At 35.7% G+C, this 26,986-nt stretch overlaps 1 protein-coding gene across 8 annotated transcripts; it reads right to left on the bottom strand.

Annotated features, from left to right (window-relative positions):
• Window positions 1-502: 502 nt before the first annotated feature.
• Window positions 503-26,986, bottom strand: LOC135129623 (bromodomain-containing protein 3-like). 8 transcript variants are annotated; one of them, XM_064056825.1, is made up of 16 exons: window positions 26,615-26,986; window positions 26,067-26,185; window positions 23,810-23,861; window positions 22,963-23,190; window positions 17,202-17,553; window positions 16,522-17,054; window positions 11,746-11,993; window positions 11,535-11,703; window positions 10,925-11,474; window positions 10,693-10,863; window positions 9,992-10,111; window positions 6,957-7,094; window positions 4,559-4,629; window positions 1,547-2,667; window positions 1,323-1,506; window positions 503-1,008 (listed from the first exon to the last, which is right to left on the bottom strand). In XM_064056825.1, exons 3-16 carry the CDS (start codon window positions 23,843-23,845, stop codon window positions 943-945), a joined length of 3,987 nt encoding a protein of 1,328 aa, XP_063912895.1. In that variant the 5' UTR covers window positions 23,846-23,861; window positions 26,067-26,185; window positions 26,615-26,986; the 3' UTR covers window positions 503-942. The 8 variants fall into 8 exon arrangements, with proteins under 8 accessions (XP_063912895.1, XP_063912896.1, XP_063912891.1 ...); XM_064056826.1 differs by lacking the exon at window positions 23,810-23,861; XM_064056821.1 differs by lacking the exons at window positions 26,067-26,185; window positions 26,615-26,986 and adding an exon at window positions 23,921-24,828.

The following is a 26,986-nucleotide window of genomic DNA, read 5'->3' as shown; positions in this document are numbered from 1 at the left end:
AGAAACGAAGGATAATAAAAATATTATTGCTATGGAAAAAACAACTAGAAAGTTATATTACCATTCCACAAAGAATAACATGACCACTCTTAGTAACGCCAAAATAAAGTTGCAACTAATTAAGTATCTACAACATCTACAGTTGTCTCAATACTCCTATGCCAATATTTTATTTTCTATTTTTTTAATTTTTACTTTACGTGATAATATAAAATGTCCCTAAAATTATTTAGATAATGTATATATTAATCCCACCTAATAAGCGCCGCTCTCGATCAACAAAACCCAACTTCGCGGCGCCTTAACCGGACAAGTATTAAATTATGTAGTACAAAAGCTGCCATTAATTTATTTATACAGTTTTTACAAATCTGTCAAACTGACACGTGCTCCAGTAAGTCGTCCAAGGTTAGTGAGAGATCATCGATTATCACAAACTTACTGGCAAATGTCTCGACGTCAGTTTGACACCCGGTGGTCACATTTCATAGGAAAAAGAAAATTTTATAGAAAAAATATTTTATTAATGTAATTATTACAAACAGCAGCATCTCGGCAATAAAGTTGCTCGAAAAAATTTCTCCCTGTCTCAATAAGTACCGTCCATAAAACAATGCGCCAAATCTGTCGATGCTGCTAATAATACGACAACTTAGGAATTACTCACTAAACCCAGTTTTCTGTACAATTCACATTTAACAACATAATTCTATCTATATACATGCTAGATAACAGTATTTAATATGAAAAAAACATACTGCGAATATAATAAAGCATACTTCATGCTGGAAGCTTCAAAATAGTTCTCTTTTGAAAAAAACATGTTCTCCTTTGAGCGATGTCTAGTTTTTTTGTAACGTCAAATAAAATTATTATAAATACATATAATTACATAAAAATTTTTCTCACTGAAAGTCACGAGCACGTCACGTAAAGCAGTCATTATAATGAACCCTCGAATGCGGCCATGACGTCACTTTGCATGTTCATGTCGATTTTGTTTGCCAACTGCAAGAAAAACAATCAGCATTTAGAAGCACTTCACACCAAAAACACCCAAAACACCAAACTTTGACAACTACATTTCCCCAACACGGTCGGCCAATTGAAATGGTGCAAACGCACTATGCATTGCCGCTATGGAAAATAGGAACAACGTGGCAACGTCGCTTTCAAGTATAAAATACGGCGATAAACCCCAAGATGCCATTGAAAACGCGTGAAAAATATATAGGGTGTTCTACATGTTTAATTGGTTGCATAATTCCAAAATGCCAACGTTGGTATCTCAGTTTGGTATTTGGAGCGTTCGTGCCACTTACCACTTCTCGTCTCCTCCTCTCCTGCTCCTGCTGCCTCTGCCTCTCCCTGTCCGTCCGCTCCGAGCCCGAGCTTTGCGAGCCCGGCGAAATGCTCCCCTCCCCTGGCGACGCCCTCAACTCCTCCACTCGCTGGCTGGCGATCGGCTGTTGGTGCTCGGCCACCGCTTTCCTGCAAGCCACGCCCCTTTACCTAAACTCCTCCCAAGTTCACTTCGTACACTCACCTCGCCTTTTCCAGCGCGTCCTCCTCCTCCTTCTCCCTCCTCCTCTCGATCTCCACTCGCAGCCTCTCCTTCTCCGCCTGCTGCTTCTGCTGTCGCTTCAACTCCAAGTTCTCCAGACGCTGTTTCTCCCGGTCCGCTTTCTCCTTCGCCTTGTTCTGGAAGGCCTTGAAGCTGTCCCGCAGCTGTTGCTGCTGGTTGCTGCCCCCGGGAGTGGCGGAGTTCTGGGGCGAACTCGCCTTCGCCAGACTCGACCACGACGACGCGTTCTTAACGTGTTCCTGCTTCTTGTAGTTGAAACTCTGGTGCTGGTGCTGCTTGTGGTCGCTCTGTGGCGGTTTGCGCTCTTGCCCCTCGGGCCGCTCCTCCTTCGGGGGCTCCTTCTTGGGCACGTTGTTCAGCTGCTGGGGCAGCGGGTCGAACATCGACGGGATCGTCACGTTCATGGGCACCCCCATCGCGGACAAGCCGTTGTTGTTCGCCCCCATGTCGTATTCGTGCTTCAGCCCCCCGAAGCCGTTGTTCAGCATGCTGGCCTGGGCGGCGTGGGGCAGCAGCGACGAGATGTCGGCGTCCAGCGAGTTGTGCACCATGGAGTTGACCGGGAGCATGTTCATGTCCACGGTGGGCGGCTTGATTTCGCCCATGCCGGGCTGCAACAACGGAGGGTTGAGATTAGGCGCCGTCACCGGCGGGACGGCCAGGGGGTGGCCGAGCGTCGGCGCCATCGTGCTGATGGGCTCCTTGATGATGTCGTGCTCGAGGCTGGCGAGCGACTGCTCCAGCGGGTCGGTGTAGGGCGGCGCCAGCGGGGACAGGACGTTGGTTTTGGGCTTGTCGGGCGAGGGGGCGGGGAGGGCGACCTGCTTGGGGGCCTGCGGCGCGGGCGTCGAGGCGATGCCCTGCTGGGCGGGGGGCAGCAGGAGGGGCGGTTTGTCGGCGGATATGGATGGCTTGCGGTTGCTCGACGCTGGCATGGCGGCGTTCGTGGCGGCTTTCACGTCCAAATGGTTGGATAGTGGCGGGTGGACTTGGTTATTCGGTATGTTGGTGGTGGTAGTGGTGGTGGTTGTATTGTTGTTGGCGGTTGTCGATGGCAGTGCGGCGGGTGCTAGCTGTGGCTTCTGGAAATCGAGCGATTGACTGACGGACTAACTGTCTTAGTTTTGGCGACATGCATTGAGGTGGTGGCGGCATCAGAGAGCAGGAAAAACAAAACCGATTTTTTATATTGACGATAAAGTGTTGAAACAATATATAAATGTGCGTCAGCTTTGGTTTTCCGCAGCCCCCATCGACCCCAAATTCGACTGATCAGTGATACAAAAATTGACTTGACCTGACCTAACCTAACCAAAGTAAAATTTAAAATTACAGAAACTTTGCAAATAAAACACTACACACATACTTCTGGCACACCTCATGATTTTTAGATTAAGATTCTCAACACAAAACCAAAGAAAATGACAAAGATTCTAGTTTTTAATTGACAGTGTTCATACTTCAAAACTTATGTCATTTTCAAGGACGGACTTTTCTGACTTTAATTTTTTTTTAGAAATAAAAAAATAAAATAGTATTTTAATTTGCTTTTATATTTTTTGTAACATCATCTGACTGAAGAAGTCATCCACTATGTCATGAAAATTAATTTTAATTGACACCTATTTAATTTATCAGGAACCAAGGCTGCCAACATAATTTTTTAACATTAAATCGAAAAGGCTTTTTCTCGATTACTTTTCACCATACTGATTGCCCCAGGGGAAAAAGAATCAGAAATTGGAATTGAAACTGTTTAACTAGCTTACATTCTTCTGGACATATTTTTTAAATAAATTTGAATTTTGAGAATGCCGTTAAATGACAGCTCGTAATCATGCTTTGTTTGAATTTTTTTAAATTAGACAACTGACCTTAAAACAATAGATGCATTACAAAAATCTTTTTCAAGTTGCCGGTTCAGTAGTTCGAATCATGAGTCTAACAAATTTCCAACAAACGACACACAGAAAGAAAATGGATTAACAGATAAATAAAACGAGGAACCGGACTTTTGTACCCTGTGAGGTGTGAAAGGCCAAGAAATCTTTGCTACGAAAGTGGTTCGAAGCTCTTCGGCAGTATTCGGAAATCAACGGATTTTTGTTTAACCAGAAAATAAAGTAAATTCGAAAAACAAAGTTTTAACTTTTTTTTAACTTCATCGACATTGTCGACAACAAACTTAACCTTACTTTTTGTGTGGATCTTCTTTTTAAATTTTTAACTAACCGCCCGTGGTTCCAGTTGTTTTTTTGACCAGTGCTTTCTCTTTCTAGCTTTTTACGTTTTGTATCCAATCCTGACATCTTCAGTCTTCGCTTCATCCTCTTTTCGATCGATTTGCTTAATTTTGCACACTTTCGAAATTTAAAAAAATGTGCGTAAGTCATGGAATTAATTTTGAAATTTTAGACGAATTAATTTGTCTCCCTTTTGTAAAAACGATGACGTCACGTCAAAATTGTGTTCAATAAATTTGACTAGAAACGAACTTGAAGTTTTGGCACGACACAAATATTGATTCAATGATTACAGAACACCGACTGAAATTTAATTATTCACCACCTCCACAAATTTGATGACGTCATCCCAACGAGAACTCGATTATCTAAGGGGAGACGATCGAGATATAAACGAAGTTTCAACTTGAAAGCCGAGGGACATGAGTAGATAGAAAACCCAAATAGGAAGAAATTTTTATAGAATTCTTTTAATAGCTACGTTTTAGCTGGAAGGCGAATGAAGATGAGAAGGCACCAATTTACTGGGTTGTCGTTATTGATCGGCAGTTGTCGTCACGCGCTATTGGCTAAATTTTGCGCTATTGCAATCAAAACGGACTTTTACGGTACTACTGAAGAGTCAACTACTCGCCCATGGAAATGAAATTTCGGCAAACAACCGTGTGAAAACTAGTTTTAATGGCTTCCAAAAGAAATCTAGAGCCCCCAAAGGTCTACGCGTACTCACCATGCTAGAATTTCCAACGGAAGGATTAGGCGATTTTTTTGTCTTCTTTTTGGCCTGTCGACTGCTTCCACCTACAAAGACTTTGGCTTGTAAAATTTTTTCACTTACAATACCACCTTGAGTGCATTAGAGGAAGATCTTACCACTTTAGTTTAAATTAAATGAACAACTACTTTTTCTATAAACGTCTTAAATGAATTTATTCGACATCAGATTTAACATTTTGTCATAATTTCAGGAATGTTTATACTGCTAGATTACAAATACAAGAAAATTAATAAATCTGGAAAACAGGCAACACCAACTAGACAGAGGCAAGACAAAGATTATATTAAATAGCTGTCCTTTTGTTATATACATCAATCAGTAATTCCTTCCTTATTTACAATGGAGTTACGCGTGCTATATACAATTGGAGTTTCTAAGGCTTTGACAAAAATTGAATAAATAAAAAAGCTACAATAGAAATATATTTATATTAAAAGTTCGCCAAATACATAGAAACAAAATATAGGTATAAAAAAGAACAATATTTCAATACAGTGCAAAAAAAATTGATGTGAGATTTTGGTATGTATAACCACACCATTATAAAAAACTTAACTTATCAATACGAATACATATAAAAAGTTACTTTTCTTCCTGATTAGAGAACTAAAAGACGACACAATGAAATTACAAAGTAAAAATTATATACATTTTACATCACAACAAAATTTAGTAGTGATATGAACAACTTTCGTACTCTACTTTGCTCTGTAGTAAGAGACCTAACCTGACTTGCCTCTAAAATAAGTTGACTGCCATTTGTGTGAAATACTATTCCCCTGAGTGCAAACAATGTGAATGGAGGCCAGCGCACATCTTCATTGACCAAAATTGACCATACAGTACCATACCTAGAACCCCCAGCGTCGGTTCTCTAGCTCTCGGCTGGCCAACTTCTAGAGAACCGACGCCGACACAAAAAGTGGAAAAAAAAAGTACAAGAAAACATCAAATCCGTGCTCTCACGACTGCAGATCTTAAAACTAGAGCCGCCGCCACACACATTGTCTGCATTTAAAAATCTAGCGCGATATCACCTGTACAAAAAGCGTACAAAACTGGTGTGGTAAGATCTGTATGTCTGTATGGTTGGTCCGCTGCTGGCAGACTCCACACATGATATGCACTCAAGGCTATAATAAACCTCGCCGCCCAAACGCATAACGCAGGCGCCAAAGCTCACCGTGTCCTCGTGTCTGCGCCCAGTTACGCGTTCAACGCGGCCCTCAACATGTCCAAGATTAGGCTCAACAATACTTATCAGTTAAAAATCAGCAACATGAACGCTTATGCGAAATTAAAATAATATTAACACTAAATGAAAATACTTGCAGCTTAGGAAAAATTCATGTTGCCAGAGAAAATATAATTATTTACATAAAAATTCACAGGAGCACCAGCGAAAATGCATTTACATTCACTCTCAAGTTGTTTTTTTTTTTTAATTTTTTCCTTTAATTACAAAAGTTGTCGAATAGTCAACCAATAAAATGTTTGCAAGAGATTATGCGTGCGACCCATCGAAACGACATAATCCATTGAAAATATTTTCGTGGTCTGTATAATCTCAGAACAAAACAATTATTTTACTATGTACACTTCACAATAAATTAATATTAAAAATAAAGCGATCTCAGAATTACGTCATTGATGGTACGTTAGTTCATTTCGTGCTAGTAGAAAATCACAACCCAGATAAAACAATCCGATAAAATAAATAAATAACGAGATTTTTCAAGTTGTGATAAAAACAAAAATTATAATCTGAAATCAGTCTTGAGATCCTTAAACGACGTAAACAAAATGTACAAATAAAAAAAATCTGAACTGTGATTTCGGAAGAAAAAGTTCCTATAGACGGCGCCACACAATGCAATCACTTTTCTGATTGGCCAAGCGTCATGCTTGACGTTTCGTTTTACGGGTGTCCTGCCACTACATTTGTTACATTTGGCTCATCAACTCAAAAGAAGCGCGTAATTAGCTTGTACCAACACAAATTAACAAAATTATGTATAAATCACGAGCATGGCACTAGAACTCCTAATCTTATCATTAATAATTAATTATATATATTATAATTTCTTATGTATATATAAAATCCTAATAACGGTACATGAGACAAGCCACGCCCACGAACGAATAAAAAAACATTTTTCATACTATTCATAGTATAATACTATTCTGAAGAGAATTATTTGTGTCGTGTAGGTAGGTAATGCTTTCTACTTTGTTCTTTCTCGACAAACATTATTATTTATCGTTACTTCATAAAAATAACTTTTTTTGTTATGCAAACGTGTGACGCATTATCACTGGAGAGGAGTGACGTTAAGTGAAAGAAGCTAACCTGCTTCGCTGTCACTGGAATCACTCGAACTAGACGACAAACTGGAGGTGCTGCTGTCTGAATCTGAACTACTAGAACTAGATGATAAGCGGCCCGAAGGTCCACCGGCCCCCGTCGGATCTACTCGGTTGGCCTCCTCTGCAAAAATAAACACATTACTTAAACTCACCAACGAAATCAAACTATTGTATTATTGTTATTCTTGAATAGTAATTTATTATTCTTTGAGAACTTAAGACAAATACCGATGACACTTATCAACTATACTAAAAGAATGATCACAATGCCGACGGTCCAGACGTTTTTATTGCTCTGATTTCCGCTTATTGAACTAAAGACTACATTTTATTTTGATTTTCGTTGTTATAATTCACATATGGGTACTTATAACTTATATAGATAGTGATTTTTTAAATTTATACTTTAGTTAACCACGACGCGTACGTCAGAAGTGCAATTACTCGCGTACGCGTCATGGTGAACTAGAAAATAAATTTAAAAAATCACCCCATATAACAACCTACAATTGATTCATTTTACGAAAAAATTAGAACTAATTCCTTGAAACTACAACGCTAGAACGTGGAAACTTATCATAAATCGTCTTCTTTTCCAAAAAAGCGTCTATTTTGTATACCAAAAATGCATAACTGCAAAATCGATTTTTTCCCACAAAAATTTACCATTTTAAATATGTTTCTAGTGTCTTGTTGTGAGAAGGACACCATGTATATTAAAAAAAAAAAGAAAATATTTGCCCCCCCACCCGCCCTATCTCAATTGTGATGAATTTTTCATTCATTGTCACACTAGAGGGCGGAGCATAATTGCAAAATCGATTTTTTCCCACAAAAATTAACCTTTTTAAATATGATTTAACTTTCTTGTTCTGAAAAGACTACATTTATTAAGATAAAAAGGCAAAATATAAGCCCCGCCCACCCGCCCTATCTCAATTGTGATGAATTTTTCATTCATTGTCACACTACGGGGCGGAGCATAATTGCAAAATCGACATTTCCCTACAAAAATTTACCTTTTTAAATATGATTTAACTTTCTTATTCTGAAAAGACTACTACATTTATTAAAATAAAAAGGTAAAATATATTGCAAAATCGACATTTCCCTACAAAAATTTACCTTTTTAAATATGATTTAACTTTCTTATTCTGAAAAGACTACATTTATTAAGATAAAAAGGTAAAATATAAGCCCCGCCCACCCGCCCTATCTCAATTGTGATGAATTTTTCATTCATTGTCACACTAAGGGGCGGAGCATAATTGCAAAATCGATATTTCCCTACAAAAAATTTACCGTTTTAAATATGATTTAACTTTCTTGTTCTGAAAAGACTACATTTATTAAGACAAAAAGGCAAAATATAAGCCCCGCCCACCCGCCCTATCTCAATTGTGGTGAATTTTTCATTCATTGTCACACTAAAGGGCGGAGCATAATTGCAAAATCGACATTTCCCTACAAAAATTTACCTTTTTAAATATGGTTTAACTTTTTTATTCTGAAAAGACTACATTTATTAAAATAAAAAGGTAAAATATATTGCAAAATCGACATTTCCCTACAAAAATTTACCTTTTTAAATATGATTTAACTTTCTTGTTGTGAAAAAAAGACTACACTTATTAAGAAAAAGGAGTCAAAATATAAGCCCCGCCCACCCGCCCTATCTCAATTGTGATGAATTTTTCATTCATTGTCACACTAAGGGGCGGAGCATAATTGCAAAATCGATATTTCCCTACAAAAATTTACCGTTTTAAATATGATTTAACTTTCTTGTTCTGAAAAGACTACATTTATTAAGATAAAAAGGCAAAATATAAGCCACGCCCACCCGCCCTATCTCAATTGTGATGAATTTTTCATTCATTGTCACACTAAGGGGCGGAGCATAATTGCAAAATCGATATTTCCCTACAAAAATTTACCTTTTTAAATATGATTTAACAACTTTCTTGTTGTGAAAAGAAGACTACATTTATTAAGATAAAAAGGCAAAATATAATGTTTATACATCGGAAGAATGTCACGTAGAAAATACAGAGGATCAAAACTAAGTAGTAAGCTACAATCGACAAAATGTTCTGAATATCATTATTATAATTCTTATTAAATAAAGACATTTTTTGTATTTTCACATTTACGGGATCAATGAAAAATATGAATGCAATGATGAATCACAAATAAAAAGTCATCAGATTTTACACAATTTGGGTAGAATTTATTCGACAAAATTTTGAGATAACGTCATCAATTTTTTGGGAGGAATAAACAGATTTATTTTGGTTAACAATTTACCATGCTTACAATGACTTTAAAATTTCAAAGCATTCAGTATTGCAATTCTTGATTTATTCAATAAAATAAATTGACTGATTTATTAATTTTTTTGAGTCACTCTGTATAAGCAAAGCTAAAAAATATGAATGAAATGATGAATTACAAGTCTAGACTCATCATACTTTGCACATTAAGACAGGATTTGTTCAGCAAAATTTTGAGGTGACGTCATCAATTTTTTAGGGGGGATGAACAAATGCATTTTGATCAAAATTTTACCATGCACTTTATAACATCTCCAAGATTTCAAAACATTCGATATGAATGGAATGATAAATCACGAGTGTAGACAAATCATATTTTCTACATTTTAGATAGGATTTATTCAGCAAAATTTTGAGCAGAAGTCATTAATTTGTTAGGAGGGATAAGTAAATATATTTTGATTAAAACAACAACAACAACACGGAATCATAAACTACACGTGTAGCACTGTTATTTTATACAATTAAAACCCATTTACTATGTACAATTTTGAAGTGACGTCACCACATTATTGGTGGGGATGATTAGACAAATTTTACATATTTCTAATATAAATACAAAATTTGAAAACAATCGGACAGACGGAAAAGGGAAAACTATTTTTTCGTACTTTAGGAGTCATGAAAAGTCGAGAAAACGTGAAAGTAGAGTCCACGGAAAATTTAATATAATTAAAATACGTACCTTTCTTGGGGGCCTTTTTAGAATTTCCTATTTTGTCATTAACGTCTATTAGTCGTTTTTCTAGCTCTTGTTTCTTCTCCGCCATCTGCTCATCTTTTGATTTGCCGGGCATTTTCTTATCTACAATAACAGAAAAAAAGGCACCGATAAACAACAAAACTGCACAATAAATTTCGAATAAATACCAAGATTTTACTGCCAATAACCCAAGGTTAAATGGTAGAAAATCATGTATGTAGTTGATTAACTAACTAAGACCATTAATACTCATACACTGGAACTACAAATATAGAGAAAACCAAAATCAAAACATACATGAATAAAAGAAAATGCCGGTAATTTGTTACAACCGTAAAATTAAAAAATTAAATAAATAAATAAAAGAACACCGTTTGCCGTTGTTATTACTGAAAATAGCGACCGTTACAAAGCGCATTCACCATTCCCCAATAAAAAATAAAATGCTCGAGAAAAAAATAAGAGGCTCATCCCAAATCCTTACTATATAAAATATAGTAACGATAAATAAACCAAACCCATGAGCACCAACAATTATCTACCATGCTTAGAAATGTGTAGTTCCAATTACATACGCCTGTAACATGTCTGAACCGGCTCGAAAATGAGCCATCTTTACAAACATGCTACTTTTATTGGTCTCTTGTGCTATCCGACCTTGGACGTTAAGTAATGGAACTTACAGTAAGGCTTACGTGGCTTTTTACGTAGGCATGAGGCAACATAACTCTCCAGCTCGCGAAGCGTCGACGGCTTCAACGTCTCGAAATCGATCTCGATCTCGTCCGGGTTGGAGTCCCGAAGCGACGGCTCCCTGGACTGGATTATGTGCACCACGCGTCCGAGTTTATCCCCTGGAACAACCAACAACCAATTAATACCAAAAAAAACTCGCACACCACGCCGTCCACCCACCTGGCAACTTGTTGATGTCGAGCGACAGCTGCCGCTTCTCGTCGTACGACATCGGCTTCGCGTTGTCCTCGTCCTCCGAGTCGTAGTTCATGTTCGGCGCTTGCGACGTCGACTTCTTCCTGCCGCCGCCCGTCTTGCTGTTGTTCTTGCCCCGCTTCGCCGGCGTGTTCGACGCGACGGCCGGCTTCGGGCCCCGCACGCTCTTGCTCTTCGGCGGCTTGAGCGACGACGACGTGTTGGGCGGCGCCGCCCCCGCCGCCGCCGCCATGTGGTGCATGTTCATCGACTTGCCGCCGCCGGCGCCGACTTGCTCGCCTGTCGACATCTTGAGATCTGCTCCTGAGACAACACTCGCTATACTGTCCTCGACACTGTCTGAGATAACGGAATTGGTTTTTGTGAGGGCGTTGTGTGCCCCCGGCTTACCCATTGAACTACTGTTCGGCATAACTTTTTTTGTCTTCTCTTTTTCTTTTTGTTTCTTTTTCTCTTTCTTCTTCTTCGTGCTTTCTTCGACCAGCTTGCGCATCTTCTCTTGCATAGCGATCAACTGCACAAGGAAAAAAAATTGCGTCGACATTTTCTTTATTGGCAGATTTCCATCTTTTACCTCTTTCTCCAGTAATTTTAGCTGTTTGTTCCGACTTTCCTCTTCGGAATCCTCCGTATCGCTGGACGATTCCGAACTCGACCCTGACGAACTCGACTCGGACTTGGGCGCCATCCCTATCCTGTTGACGGGCTCGTCGGGGATTTTGGCGAATCTGATTTTTGCAAAACTATATTCGTTTTTGCGTTATGAAACAAAATATACTACTTACTTCACTTCAAACACGTCCTGTAGCTTCCTCGCCATCGCTACGACGTCGTGATCCGAGGGATTGTATTTGTAGCAGTTTGTAAATATCAGTCTAACATCGGCAGCGAATTCCTGTGCATTACGATATTCTCGATTGTCCATCTTCTGCTTGACGGTGCCCAAATCCATAGGTTTCTTTATAATCTCGTGGTAATCGTGCAAACCCAGCAGCTCGGCGTCGACCGGTTTGTAAAATGGCCACGCGTAACTCTGCCAAAAAAAAAAATCATAAATATAGGCACGAAAAAGGTGATCGAAAAAAGTCAAGCATAATTTTTTAACATTAAATTCCAAAGTTCGCTGGACGACTTTTTTTCTCGATCGTATGAATTAAGTACCTAGCTAATGAGCTGTACTTATTTACGCTAGTAAATTTGGCACGAGAAATAAATATTATATACTACAGACAACATACTAAGTAACTATTAGTGTTTGCGTTTTTGTTTGTCAGGTTGGCAATATTTCAAATTTTATGCTGGCATACCTGACTGCCAAATTAACATTTTTGGCACCAAATCAGTGGCTGCCGTCTTCTCAAGACCTTTCTTAGACTTATTTCAAAATTGACAACTGCAAACTGACATTGCCAATAACTCAGAACTACCAACACAAACATTTTCTTCAATAATTAATAGTCACGCGGTATTTTCAAACGAAATACGCTTATTACTACGAAATGATAAAAAAAATCGAAGATTACCTAGATAGAACTTCCCTCGCCCCTGAAGTGCGATAAATTTGATAAATTCCTTTAACTTGAACTTTTCAAATTCTTCAATTTTTCATTTTTTTCCCTTCTTCGATTCTTCAATTTTCTAACTTTTGAGTTTTTCAATTTTTAGAATTCGGAATTTTTCGATTTGAGTTTCTCGAATTTTATTTTTAATTTTTTTGTTTTTCATATGGATTTATTTTCAATTATTCGATTTCCAATTTTTTAATTTTTATTTTTTTTTTGTTTCTTCAATTTTTTGATTAAACATTTCCCCAATTTTACGATATTATCATTTTTCATTTCTTCAAATTTTCGATGTGTAATTTTTGGTTTCGGTTCTTATTTTCTTTTTTGTTTCAATGTTCCGGTTTTATAATTTTAAATTTTTTAGTTCTTCGATTTTCCATCTTTTGGATATTTCAAACTTTGCAATTTTTCGTTTCGATTTTCTCTATGTTTTCAATTTGTGGGTTTTTCAATGTTCAGATTTTCTAATTTTCCTTTTGTTCAATGTGAAAATTTTCAACTTTTCGTATCGGTTTTTTGTTTACTTTTTACAATTTTTCCATGTGCATTTTTTGGTTAGTTTTTTCTTCTTTTTTACATTTTTTCGATTTTTCAATGTTGCGGTTTTATAATTTTCTGTTTTATCAATTTTTATGTTTTCAATTTTTGGATTTGCAATTTTTGTATTTTTAATTTTTTTGTTTCTTCAATTTTTAGATTTTTCAATTCGTCTAATTTAAAATTTGCCGTGTTTTCAATTTTTAATTTTGCAATTTTAAGATATTTTAATTTTTCATTTCTCCATTTTTGATTCGCAATTTTTCGATTTAAAGTTAATCGAGTTTTCAATTTTTCATTTCTTCAAATTTTCGATTAGCAATTTTTGGTTTCGGTTTTCTATTTTCTTTTTTTTTTACAATTTTTTGATTTTTCAATGTTCTGATTTTATAATTTTCAATTTTACTAATTTAATGTTTCAATTTGTCATTTTTGAGTTTTTAATTTTTAATTCTTCAATTTTTAATTTCTCAATTTTACGATAATTTTTTTCTCATTTCTTCAAATTCTTTTATTTGCAATTTTTGGTTTCAGTTTTCTTTTTTTACAATTTTTCGATTTTCCAATGTTCCAATTTTATAATTTTGTTTCATCAATATTAATTTTTTTAGTTCTTCGATTTTCCACCTTTTGGATATTTCAATTTTTTATTTCTTTATTTTTTTTTCAATTTCTCGGTTTTTCAATGTTCAAAATTTAAAATTTTTCGTTTTTCCAATGTGAAAATTTTTAATTTTTCGCATCGGTTTTTTATTTTCTTTATTTTATTAATTATAGGATTCTTCAATTTTTCGTTACCTCCATTTTTGATTTGCAATTATTGAATTTCTAATTTTTGTTTCTTCAAGTTTCAGTTTTACAATTTTTCGATTTAAAGTTGATCGAGTTTTCCATTTTCCATTTCTTCAAATTTTCGATTAGCAATTTTTGGTTTCGGTTTTCTATTTTCTTTATTTTTACAATTTTTTGATTTTATAGTTTGCTGTTTAATCAATTTAAATTTTTTCAATTTTGAATTTTGAATTTTTTTTGTTTCTTCATTCCTTAAAATTTTGCAATTTTTTGATTTAAAATCTCCCGAGTTTCAATTTTTAATTTTTCAATTTTACGATATTTATATTTCATTTCTTCAAACTGCAATTTTTGGTTTCTTTTTTTTATTTTCTTTCTTTTTACAATTTTTCGATGTGCAATTTTTTTATTTAAAATTTCGCAAGTTTTCGATTTTTAATTTTACGATTATTATTTTCTCATTAAGAAATGAGAAAATAATAATCGTTTAAGATAATTAATTGTTAAAGATAACAATTTTTAGATTTTTCAATGTGCAATTTTTTTATTTAAAATTCCCCGAGTTTTCAATAGTTCGATGCTTTAATTTTTCATTTCTTTAATTTTACGAATGTACCTTCGAGTTTTTTATTTTCAAATTTTTTAGTTCTTCGATTTTCGACCTTTTGGATATTTCAAAATTTTTGGATTTTGCAATTTTTTTGTTTCAAATTTTTCGCTTTGCCATAGGTTTTTTATTTTCTTCATTTTATTAATTATAGGATTCAATTTTCCGGTACATCAATTTTTGATTTGCAATTTTTGGATTTCTATTTTTTTTTTTGTTTCAAGTTTCAGTTTTACAATTTTTCGATTTAAAGTTAATCATTTTCCATTTCTTCAAATTTTCGATTAGCAATTTTTGGTTTCGGTTTTCTATTTTCTTTATTTTTACAATTTTTCGATTTTTCATTGTTCCGATTTTATAGTTTTCTGTTTTTTCAATTTTGAATTTTGAATTTTTTTGTTTCTCCATTTCTTAAAATTTTTTTGATTTAAAATTTCCCGAGTTTCAATTTTTAATTTTTCAATTTTACGATATTTCATTTCTTCAAATTTTCGATTTTCAATTTTTGGTTTCGGTTTTTTATTTTCTTTCTTTTTACAATTCTTCAATGTGCAATTTTTGTATTTAAAATTTCCCGAGTTTTGGATTTTTAATTTTTCAATTTTACGATTATGATCTCATTTCTTCAATTCTTTTATTTGCAATTTTTTATTTCAGTTTTTTCTTTTTTTACAATTTTTCCATTTTCCAATGTTCCAATTTTATAATTTTGTTTCATCAATATTAATTTTTTTAGTTCTTCGATTTTCCACCTTTTGGATATTTCAATTTTTGGATTTTCCAATTTTTTGTTTCATTTTTTCAACTTCTCGGTTTTTCAGTGTTCAAAATTTCAAAATTTTCGTTTTTCCAATCTGAACATCTTTAATTTTTCGCATCGGTTTTTTATTTTCTTTATTCTATTAATTATAGGATTCCTCAATTTTTCGTTACCTCAATTTTTGAGTTGCAATTTTTTAATTTCTAATATTTTTTTTTTCTTCAAGTTTCAGTTTTACAATTTTTCGACTGAAAGTTAATCGAGTTTTCAATTTTTCATTTCTTCAAATTTTTGATTAACAATTTTTGGTTTCCGTTTTCTATTTTCTTTATTTTTACATTCGATGTGCAATTTTTTTTTTATTTAAAAATTCCCGAAATTTCAATCTTTCGTTTCATAAATTTTAGTATTTTCAGTTTCTCAATTTTTCTAATTTTCATTCTAGTATGTGGCTAATAGCATTTATAATCTTTAAAATTTTTCACTTTTTCAATTTAACAAATTTAGAATTTCTCAATTTTCCAATTATTGGATTCTAAAACTTTTTCATTCTTCGATTTTTCAATTTTCGATCTTTCAAAGTTCCACTTTTTCGTTTTTTCAATTTTATTCCGATTTAGTTTTACGATGTTTCATTGTAAAATCCGAAATTAAACGAAAAAACATAAAATAAAAACTAAAAAATCCAAAAACTGAAAATCAAGAACTTGAAAATTTGAGAAACTGAAAAATCGAAAACTCAAAACACACAAAACAAGAAATATTGTAAAATCGAACTATTGAAAATTAAAGAAATCGGAAAATCGGATAATTGAGAAATTCAAAAATTGCAAAATTGAAAAATCGAGAAATTGGAAATAATGAATAAACAAAAATGTATAATATAGAAAAAAACATTGAAAAAATCAAGAAATAAAAAAACGAAAAATTGTGGGAAAATGAAAAATAAAAATCAAAAACTTGAAAAACTGAGACGACAAATTGAAAAATGGAAAAAATAAAATTTGAGAAACTGAAGAATTGTGAAACAGGAAAAATTGATAAATTAAAGAAAATGGAAAAACGAAAATTGTGATATTAAAAAATTGGTTGAAATACATGTAGTATCTTATTTTACACAAATAAAAACTAACCTTCGGTGCAGGCGGCAGACATTCAGACAGACGGAAGCGGAAGACCTATTTTTCGTACTAGGCCACGAAATTGATTTTTAAAATAATTATGTTGGCAACGCGGCCACTCGACCGTAACTAACTACACGACCCAGTTGAGCATTTGTAGTCGTACGCAAGCCACTCACCGAATGTTTCCTGCAGAACAGCTCCTTCAGGATCTCGTTGCACGACTTGAGCGACTCGGACAGCTTCTCCTTCGGTTTGTGCGCTGGCATCTGTGGCGTCGACGTGTATATCGGCGGCGTGATGTTCGCCTGGTGGTACGGCACGAAGACGTCCATGCTCGGTTTTTTGATCTGTCTGCCCGACTCCCGCCTCGTCGATATCTTCGCCGACTTGGACGACTCCAGCTGTGGATTGTAGTCGTACGCCGTTGCCGTCGGTGTCGTTGTGTCGGCCTTTCTTTTAACGCCCTTTTTCACCTTTGCGGGTTGCGACGGAGGTACGACGTTGCCGGGAAGTACTGTATTCGGTGTCAGGTTGTTGGTGGTGTCCAGGGAGTTGACGATCGGCGGCGCCACGTGGTAGTTGGGCGCCTGGGCGATTGGAGGCTGCGGGGGCAAGGTCGAATGCGTCGTCGCCGGGGCGATGGTCGTCGTCGCCGTGCTGCCGGGGATGGTCGGGGGGGCTTGCGTGCCGAGAGGTAGACCGACAGACCCTTCAATTTTCACAAGTTTTAATTAATTTTACAAGTAAAACTACGTGCGCCATATAACTGTAACAAGGATCTCTGTCAGCTCCACCACGTGGGAACGGTTTTATTCACGTTTTACGAGGGGAGCGAAATCGAACGAAAATTATTTACCTGTGGATGTTGCTACTGGGGTGGCGACCGTCGACGATACGGCTGCCGGAGGTCGACCGCGTCCAGCACCGACGCCGCCGACCACTCCGGACGCGCGTCCCTTCTTCCCTTTGGCCCCCTTCGCTACCACTACCTCCTCCTTCGGCAGGTCGGCCACCTTCGTAAGAAACACTTTCTCTAACGTTTGCGCCATCACGACAACGTCCTCGCCCGGTTTGTTGTACACGTAACAGTTCGTAAACATCGTATTAAAATCTTGGATGCACTCTTTACCCGACCAGTAGTAGTTATTGTCCAAACGTTTTTTTATTGTTCCCAAGTCCATCGGCGTCTGGATTATTTGATGGTAGTCCTGGAGAAAAAAAAATCATATTTGATAACTGCTAAAGAAATCATGGGTTGCCTACTTGTCACACATTACATAAAAAAAATTAAAAAGTTAGGTTATGACTGAAATTTATGACAGATGAGCAGTCACCCCCATCATAACGAAGCGGCACAAAATCAAAGCCACCTCGATCTTCGATCTTTTATAATCAATAATCATTCGGTTTTGTGCACAATAATTATGTAGCGTAAAATTTACGATGAACACTCGAGAGGAAAGTGTCATTTAATTGCGGTTAGAGAAAGCAATTTAATTGTTCAGGTTCATTAACGAAACCACAATTATTAAATGTATCATAAATCTCCAACCGACAACGCGAAGTTTAACGAACACTTGCCTCGTTGAAGCTCGTATTTTCATTTCTTTCTAATATTTTTGTTCGTCAGGTAGTTTTCCAAAACTCGGTGTCGGATTATGGCTTTGTCGAAAGTCAGGTAGAAACCTAGGAGTTTAACGAACACTTGCCTCGTTGAAGCTCCTATTTTAATTTCTTTGAAATATTTTTGTTCGTCAGGTATTTTTCCAAAACCGGGTGTCGGATTATGGCTTTGTCGAAAGTCAGGTAGAAACCTAGGTCGGGCGATAAGGCAACAGGTGCGGGTCTTTTCTTAGAATTGTTCGACAGGTTCGGCGTACAGGTAAAAGTGGGGTTAGTGGTAAACCAACGGTCACAATTTACCTGATATTTTCAAATATCCCAGGTGTCCCGATGTATTTGAAAACTATTTTAATAATTTTTAATGCTTATTTTCCGAACTTTGGTTATAATTTAAACAAACACACTTAGTAAACTGTTAATAAATTTAAAAAAGGAAACAATATTTGTTTTCGTGTGATTCCAAGGGTTTCCGTTACGTCACATCTAAATTAAACAAAAACTTTCAGACGTAGGTCGTGGAAAGTGACATTTGGGTGGTTGGCAGCCCTGACTCTGAGCGTCCGAATGACATTGAAATGTCAATTATTTTTAATTGCAGTCATAAATTAGTAAAGTAAATAGTATAGTGCTCCAACTGCTGGTTCGTTTTTATGACCTTATCCTATTGTGAAGGAGTTAAGTGTTCCACAATAGCCCTCTGCCGTAAGTAATCCAGCGATCATAAACCGTCAAGGGACCAACTGTCTACACTACACAGGGCCGTATGCGCCCGTAAACCTTTAAGGTGAATTATGGTACGGCTATTTACATTTTCAATAGAGTTCCTAATACTTGCGGTAATTGAGATTGCAGTGCCATAAAAACGAAGTCAGAGTTGGACCACTATACCAACCAAGGTTAGTTCATAAATACTGTTAGATTTGGGTTAAAGGGGTGTCACCCAAGACAAAAAACAAAGGTTTTCGGATCATATTTTTGGCTCTGCTGACTTGATTATTATGAACAAAGTTTTTCGAGGTCTGATTTAGCGTTAAAACGCTTCTAGTGTAATGCAAAAAACACTAGATTCAAAATTTAGCGGCTGGAAAGTGTCTTCTACGTCATCTAGTTCTATCCAAACCCAATAATACTTCAAGTTATTAATTTTTTAACTAAAAATTCAAGTACAGTTGGCTCCACTACAAACGGGAACTGTCAAAGTTAGTATAGTGAACCAAGACCTATAAGGTTATATGGCCATCATAAAAGTAGTTGACCGCAAATAAATACCCCCTTTATGTGGTTCGCACTAAGCTTACCGGTTGGCAATAAATCATCTTCTAAACATTTCTTGCTCATATTTAACAGGGCCGGCTTTCAAAGCGAGTGGTTATTTCGGAACCCTCAGCGGCTGCAGGTAGTAAAGAAATAGTGGAGAGGTGGATTTTCATATTTAGTGAAAGCCGCCCCTGAACGAAACCACAAGAGCCGGTCGAGCTGCAGTGGACACGTTATTTACGACCCTAAAACCTTTTCTATTGTAAACAACTTAACTTCGACACAATGGGATGATTTTATGATGGCCATATAACCTTATAACTCTTGGTTCACTATATGACAGATTACTGTGTGAATTTTCCTAGTATTAAAAAATTTTCTTTCCAATTTTACGATTTTAGAATTTGTTCATTTTTCAATCAATTAATGTTTTTCGATTTTATGTTACTTGATTTTTAGTTTTTCAATGTTTCGATTTTTCGCTTCACCAGTTTGACTTGCAATTTTTCGATTTTTCCATTTTTCGAATCAAAAAAATGGAAACACTGCAAAATTCTAAAAACTGAAATGAAAAAACGAAAAAGTATAAAATCAAAACTTTGAAAAATGTAAAAACTGGAAATAACGAATTTAAAAAATCGAGAAACAAAAAACGAAAATACGAAACACTGTAAAATCGAACTATTGAAAATTTGAAGAATTTAATAAACAAAAATTTATAAAATCGAAAAAAACAGTAACACAAGTATTAAAATACTTCCAGTGTAATTAAAAAAATTTATTAATTTTTTAACTAAAAATTCAAGTACAGTTGGCTCCAGTAAAAACGGGAACTGTTAAAGTTGGTATGATCGATTACAGTGTGAATTTTCCTAGTTTAAATGGGACTATTTTTCAATGTTTCGATTCTTCGCTTCACCAGTTTGACTTGCAATTTTTCGATTTTTCGAATCAAAAAAATGGAAACACTGCAAAATTATAAAAACTGAAATGAAAAAACGAAAAAGCATAAAATCAAAACTTTGAAAAATGTAAAAACTGGAACGAATTTAAAAAATCGAGAAACTTAAAAAATGAAAATACGAAACATTGTAAAATCGAACTACTGAAAATTTGAAGAATTGAATAAACAGAAATTTATAAAATCGAAAAAAACAGTAACACAAGTACTGAAACACTTCTAGTGTAATGGAAAAATCACTAGATTCAAAACTTAGCGCCTGGATAGAATCTTTTACGTCATCTAGTTAATTTTTTAACTAAAAATTCAAGTACAGTTGGCTCCAGTAAAAACGGGAACTGTCAAAGTTGGTTTGACCGATTACAGGGTGAATTTTCCTAGTTTAAACGGGACTTTTAAATAGGTTAGAACAATAATGACATTGCAAAAATTTTGTGTCAAAATAGTGACAAATATTTAACAGATTTGTCAAATTGGATTTACTGTACAATTGGGTTCACTAAAAATGGCAAATGTCGAAAGAAAATTGAATTATTGGGCGGGTGGGCGGGCCTAATACTTGGTAAGATAAGACTGATTTTGGCAGATGACATATCCTCTAAGAAAACACGGGTGGGTGGGCGGGGCTAGCACTTGCTAAGATAAGACTGATTTTGCCCCTATTAAATTTATAAAAACTTGTTAAATTTAAAAGTTGTTAAAGTGCAAATTTCCATAGTAACGAGTTAAATTCCTAAGTCTGATTGGATGTTTATTTTTTAACAATTCAGTCATTAATTTTTTTGATCACCCTGTCTAAGCAAATCTAAACAAAATGAATGCAGTGATAAATCACAAATATAGACTGATCATATATTGCATATTTTAGGTAATATTTATCAGGCAAAATTTTTTTTATTAAAAAATTATGCTCACCATAATTTGAAAACATCTGCAAGATTTCAAAGCATTGAGTTTGGCAGATTCAAAATTAAATTGAAAAATTTCTGGACGTTTCGGGTAAGAACTCAACACGGAGTCATAAACTACATGTACAGGACTGCGCCGAATCTTAATCGTAGTCACTGCGGGATCTTTAAAATATCAAAATATTATAAAGACAGGTTATTTGTAGCAAAATATTTACTTTAAACTGTATGCATATATAAAAAAAATTTCTCGGAAATCTTGGCCATATTGTCGGAATTTTGACGACTACGTAAAAAATAATATAGTTTATATAAGGTCTGACAGGCATGTGTCAACCTAATAATTGCCTACTTGACAAATAAAATGACAAATTAAAAGTCAGTTTACATTGTGAAAAAATTCATTTTTCATCTTTTTTGTGTTTTATGGGTTATTATTCAGCTATATATTTTTAAAACTTTTTTTTCATGAACAAAATTTATAAATACTAACTACAGACATTAAAAAAAAAACGTTTTGTCTTAAAACGTCTCTTTTTTATTGTTATTATAAACATTTAACAGTTTTAATTAAATAAGCAGTTAAAATATACTTTTTTCCCGTAATTTAGAAAGTTATTATGGAGTCAAGGTTTCTTTAAAAATCGCAAAACTTTTAAAATTTTTGATATTGTGAAAAATGTAATGCTATTATAACCTCAAAATTTTGAATCTTAGAAAAAACAATTTTGTTGATATGTTTTATGGTTCGGTTTTACATTTACCTTGTCAGCATAGAATTAGTAATATTAATCATTAAGGAAATTTATATAAAAAAAATTGATAAATTTGTATAAACACCAATCATATCAAACAACTGAAAAAGGTGATTCAATACAATAAAAAAAAATGTCAAACTCAATAAGAAACGCGTCGGTGTTGCCAACACATTTTTTAACACTAAAATTCAAAGATTGCTAGATTTCATTCTCAAATACATCTTTCTAACAATCTCCACCCAGCCGCGAATTCAATCAAGATATTTTTTATACCATTCTTCATTGAAATATTCGCTTAAAAGTTTCCAGCCGTGAATGCAATCAACATTTTTTAAGTACGAAATTCTTTTATCAAATATTCGTTTGAACGTACGTAATTATCGATAATAAACTGTGTGGGTGCTTACTTGAACCCAAAATCATGATCAAAAATTAGATCGTTACCAACTTAATACAATTCCCTAAATAACGAATTTATTAATTGAAAGTAATCATTAACACAAAAATTGATAGGATATTTCGACAGAACTTTTTTTTGGTTTTTGATAACAACAATTTTTTTCGTACTCTAGGGTTCATGAAACGTCGAGAAAACCAAGTTTTCTAGTGGTCCAACTCTGACTTCGTTTTTATGGCACTGCAATCTCAATTACCGCAAGTATTAGGAACTCTATTGAAAATGTAAATAGCCGTACCATAAATCACCTTAAAGGTTTACGGGCGCATACGGCCCTGTGTAGTGTAGACAGTTGGTCCCTTGACGGTTTATGACCGCTGGATTACTTACGGCAGAGGGCTATTGTGGAACACTTAACTCCTTCACAATAGGATAAGGTCATAAAAACGAACCAGCAGTTGGAACACTATACTTAAAACGACTCTAACCCAGCTTGGCAGTGAACACGTGTTCGTGAAATAATTTAACAATTTTAAACCGGAATTGCTTGGGAACTTTTGAGGTGACGTCAGCAACATTTTGGTGGGGATCAAACTGATATAACCCGCATGTGCCAAATTAAGCGCAATCGGTTTCAAGAAAAAATCTACACAGCTGACGTCATTAAGCCATAAATGACACCAACTTTTTTCTAGTCTAGTATTAATACATACAGGAAGATTTAATTTCTTGGCATCGACCGGCTGCCGGAACGGCCAAGCGAAATGATGTCCCCAAACTGCCTTGAGTACGGTCTTTTGCAGAAATTGCAGCTGATTGGTGACGCGTCCCGGTCTGTCCGGTGGCGGCTGGACGGGCGGTTGCACCACGCCATTCACCGGCTCGATGCGAGGTGGCGGCTCTCTGTCGTTGTTTGTGTCACTCATTCTGCTCGCCGCACTCTGAAACAACAAAGAAAAAGTGTCGCTTTATGACGGAAACTGTTTTTTCTTTAAAACGAGAGATGAACGCTCTTTGATCTTGGATCGTTTCTGAAAGGGAGAGCTGAAAAGAGCGATTTTTTACAACTTTGTTGCATCTGGCATTTCGAGCGATACCTTTGCGTTCAGTGTATAAAAGAGCGATATTTAGAATGCGGTGCTGATTAAGAGCGAGGAATTCAACTTTGAACTCGTGGAAATTTATTTATCAGATCGGGTTGCGGCCATAAAGGCAACGTTAATCATCGATGAAATTCAAAACTGAATGAACTGGAATGTGTGAAACGGTCGCATCAACCGAGATACCTCAATTTTCGGTAATAAAAAATGTTTACGTCCCGACTAAAACTATGATTCTGGAAATAGATTTAATATCTTTTACCTTGCGTATGTTTCAATGAAAATTTTCCTAGTTAAAACTTTCGTTATCAAAACACTCGATATGACGCCATCAACTTTCTAGAGGGGATAAACAAATCAAGATTCACAAATGAATTTATACTCACGACCGAAATTTTCAGTACCTCAGTCAACATAAACACGACCGCAAAAACACAACAAACAAAAATCAAAAACTTACTGTGTTGTTTTGAATAGGAGGCTCAACTTGCTGCATTTTGTCACAATATTTTCTAAAACAAAATAAAACAAAAATTAAACGATAAAATAACTAGCCGAATGAACCACTTGCATTGAATGCATCAACTTAGTTTAGCCGCCAAAACTCCACAAACCACAAGTACTCAGACACGATACAAGAACACAGGAAAAATGGCCACAATGGTCACAACAGGCTCAACTAAGAAGCCTGCGCGCGCATCGAAGAGAGTATGCACAAAACTGATGAGGTGATTAGAAAATGTACCTCTAATGGCGGTTTACCTGAAGGGATAATGAACCCTACAAATCGCTTTCGGCAGTGAACACTTGCACAAAAACCTCCCTTTTCAAAATCCAAAAAACAACTATGACACGTTTTTTACAAAGAGAACACTATTTTGTGGAATTGCAATCCCTCGTGTATAAAACAATACGTATCACAGACATACGTTTCACTTTATCTCTGCACGTGTTTCACTAACTCGTGCTTCTGCTACACTGAAAGTCTGAAGGACGCTAACGCAACAAGAAACGACATACTTCATACCTACCACTCCGATCATTATGTTAATGCGTCCCGTAATGAGTTCTTAAACATGATTAGAGGGATGAATATTTCTTGGAAATATTTATTTGTTTGCTGAAGGAGATAAGACGAAACTAAATACATCCCGTATCGGATTCTTCTTTTGTTGGAGTGGTGACTCATCGTATAGATTTAAGAACAGAACTGGAGAACATTTTACATTAATTACAAAAACACCAAACACATACAAACAAACTAATTAAGCACAAAATGCCAAAATTAAATGAACTTCTACCAAACAAACTAAATTCATTCAGATACTGTGTGGAAAATGCTTGTATTGTTTTTGATAATTTCAAGTCAAGTTGGCTGATTTTAAAATTCTGTATGACAGTAATTCTAGGAACACGACGAAATGTGTAACAAAAAACAGGACATTAGCGAACACCCTGTATTTCAGTATTTAATTAACAACTGTTCATTTTTCTAGTATTTAGTATTTTAATTGGTAAAAATGCATTCAGAACCTTTATTTCTCTCTTACATAGGGCACATTTTACATATTTCGATTATTCCACTTTTTAAATTCATTTAGTTATACTTTTAACACTTATGCAAGTTTTTCATTTAAATGTTTGTTTGTTAATTAATGTCTATGACAGGGTTACCAACTTAATTAACTAATCAGTTTAAAAATCTTTATCTTTGTGTTTGATCAGGTATTGTTTAGTTACATTTTTGCAACTTATTTTGAACATATTAACGTTAAAATATTTTTATTTTTAGCAGGGCTACCAATTTAACAAATTAATTAATTTAAAAAATTGCAGTTTACATGATACAAAATGGTTGTACTAGATTGAACTGTAACAACATACTTAAAGAAGGCAAATTATCTTCATTGAAAATGAATTATTCTAAAGTAAATGAAACTTACATTTTTTACTTTTAAGCAACCACTGTTTTCAGTTGGAAAAACTCACCTCAACTTAAGTAGGAACACTGCAGCTTAAAACACGCCCACTTTTGCTCTAGGTATATTGAGATTGGTGTTTTAATAGTACAAGACAAAACTTGTCCAATAAATATTTACAAAATCAAGGCAAGTGTTAAATTTGAAACCTTATGTATAATTAGTTTTTGTGTTTTTTGATATATTTGAAAAATTGTAATAATGGTGTGTTCAATTTAATGAAAAATAAATAAAATTGATAAAGTTTGAACTCATCAGTAATATGCAAGAAATCTCTTCAATTCCAAAAACCCTCCACTTTCTAATCTAAAAATAAAATTCCAACTATGAGAAATAGAAAAATTTATTGATTTAGTAAGCTCATGTAAGATCCATAATAAGTGATGAAAGAAGAACTAGAGAAAAAACGGTAACAGTAGAAAACCTACATAACCGTTCCTCTACAACTGAAAAGAAAGAGATAAAACAAAAATAAATAAAAAAGCATGACAAATATCTAACATACTTACTTTCCCCCACTTAACCCAATCCGTAGGTGTCCCCTTGAAAATCCAATCAAAACAAAAACATTTTTTCGCGCGAAAATCACTCTTAATCAAAGAAGAATAAAATTTTGAGCATCTCTACCTGTGAAAGTAAGACTTTTATATAGCACACCCCCACTTACATGAGCATACTGAATCACTCGTTATCAGGCAACATTGTGCAACTTTTGGGTAAAGTTATAAAGGGACTCACCAGACGCAGAAAATTTAATTGTGACCCAATTCACCGATCAGCTGCTGCGACAAATTGGAGCATCGAAGAGCAATCCCATGCTTCGGGAGCACATCCTAGTAGGCAGCGCGCATCATCGTCTGGAAGCAGAAACGTCGTGAGCATGGGGGCTGTCGCATTGGCATTGTGAGAAATTGTGGTTATAATCGCAAGTTTGACAGATGCACGCCACACCCCCCGAGGAAGGATCTAGGGTGCCGTGAGGGGCTGCCTCGGCGGCAAAATGGTGCCTCGTATCGTCGGCGTTTTCGCGTTTCTGGGCGGGAAAACAGCAGTAACCTCAAATCTGGCGTGGAAAAGCGCGGAAAACGGCGTTTTCGCGGCGGAAAGCGCCTCCGACAGCGAGAAATCGGCGATTTTAGGTTTTACAATATGGCGGGTTGGCTCTCTAGGCTTTCCTCGGTGGCTCGGCGCGTTTTGGACGGATTTGCGCTCCGGGACGGGGTTTTTTCGGAAAAGAAGTGCACTGGGGGGTAGCGGGGCGCTGGGGCGACGTCCTGGGCCAGTACCTGCACTTTTCGCTGTCTAATCCGCATGAGAATCGGGAAAAATGCAGAGCAACACAACACACACACCACTCACGGCGAATCTGCTCACCAAGCGCACTGTGATGGCGGCTGGCTTGGCTCGCGCAACGCCGAGACTCGCCTCCAACACTTCAATCTCGACTAATTTCGGGAAAATACCACCGGATTTGGCATCCTCGGCGCCCGCGGCCCCCGGAAAAGTCGTTTTTCGACCAAAAACGGCCGGATCTGCCGAAATCGGCGCGGATTTCTTCTGGACAGAAGCTACGGCCGAGCCCGTTTGAGGTCATAAATGGCTGCTGCGAGACCGAGGCTGGCGGGCCTCGAGGAGCTTTCCTGGAGGTTTTCCCATGG

This window comes from Zophobas morio, unplaced genomic scaffold (assembly GCF_036711695.1).
Source record: "Zophobas morio isolate AGI-343-1 ecotype UQ-CSIRO unplaced genomic scaffold, CSIRO_AGI_Zmor_V1 ptg000016l, whole genome shotgun sequence".
Taxonomy (NCBI): Eukaryota; Metazoa; Arthropoda; class Insecta; order Coleoptera; family Tenebrionidae; genus Zophobas; species Zophobas morio.
Note: the sequence above shows the minus strand (reverse complement) of the source record. Positions and strands in the feature narration are given on the sequence as shown.

Bases quoted from the DNA above. Each gene is read 5' to 3' on its own strand.
- LOC135129623 (XM_064056821.1), bottom strand. The intron at 11,994-16,521 runs GTGAGTGGCTTG...TTTTTTTGGCAG, and splicing joins TGTTCTGCAGGAAACATTCG to AGTTACGCGTGGCCATTTTA. The intron at 11,475-11,534 runs GTAAAAGATGGA...TTCCTTGTGCAG, and splicing joins TAAAATTACTGGAGAAAGAG to TTGATCGCTATGCAAGAGAA.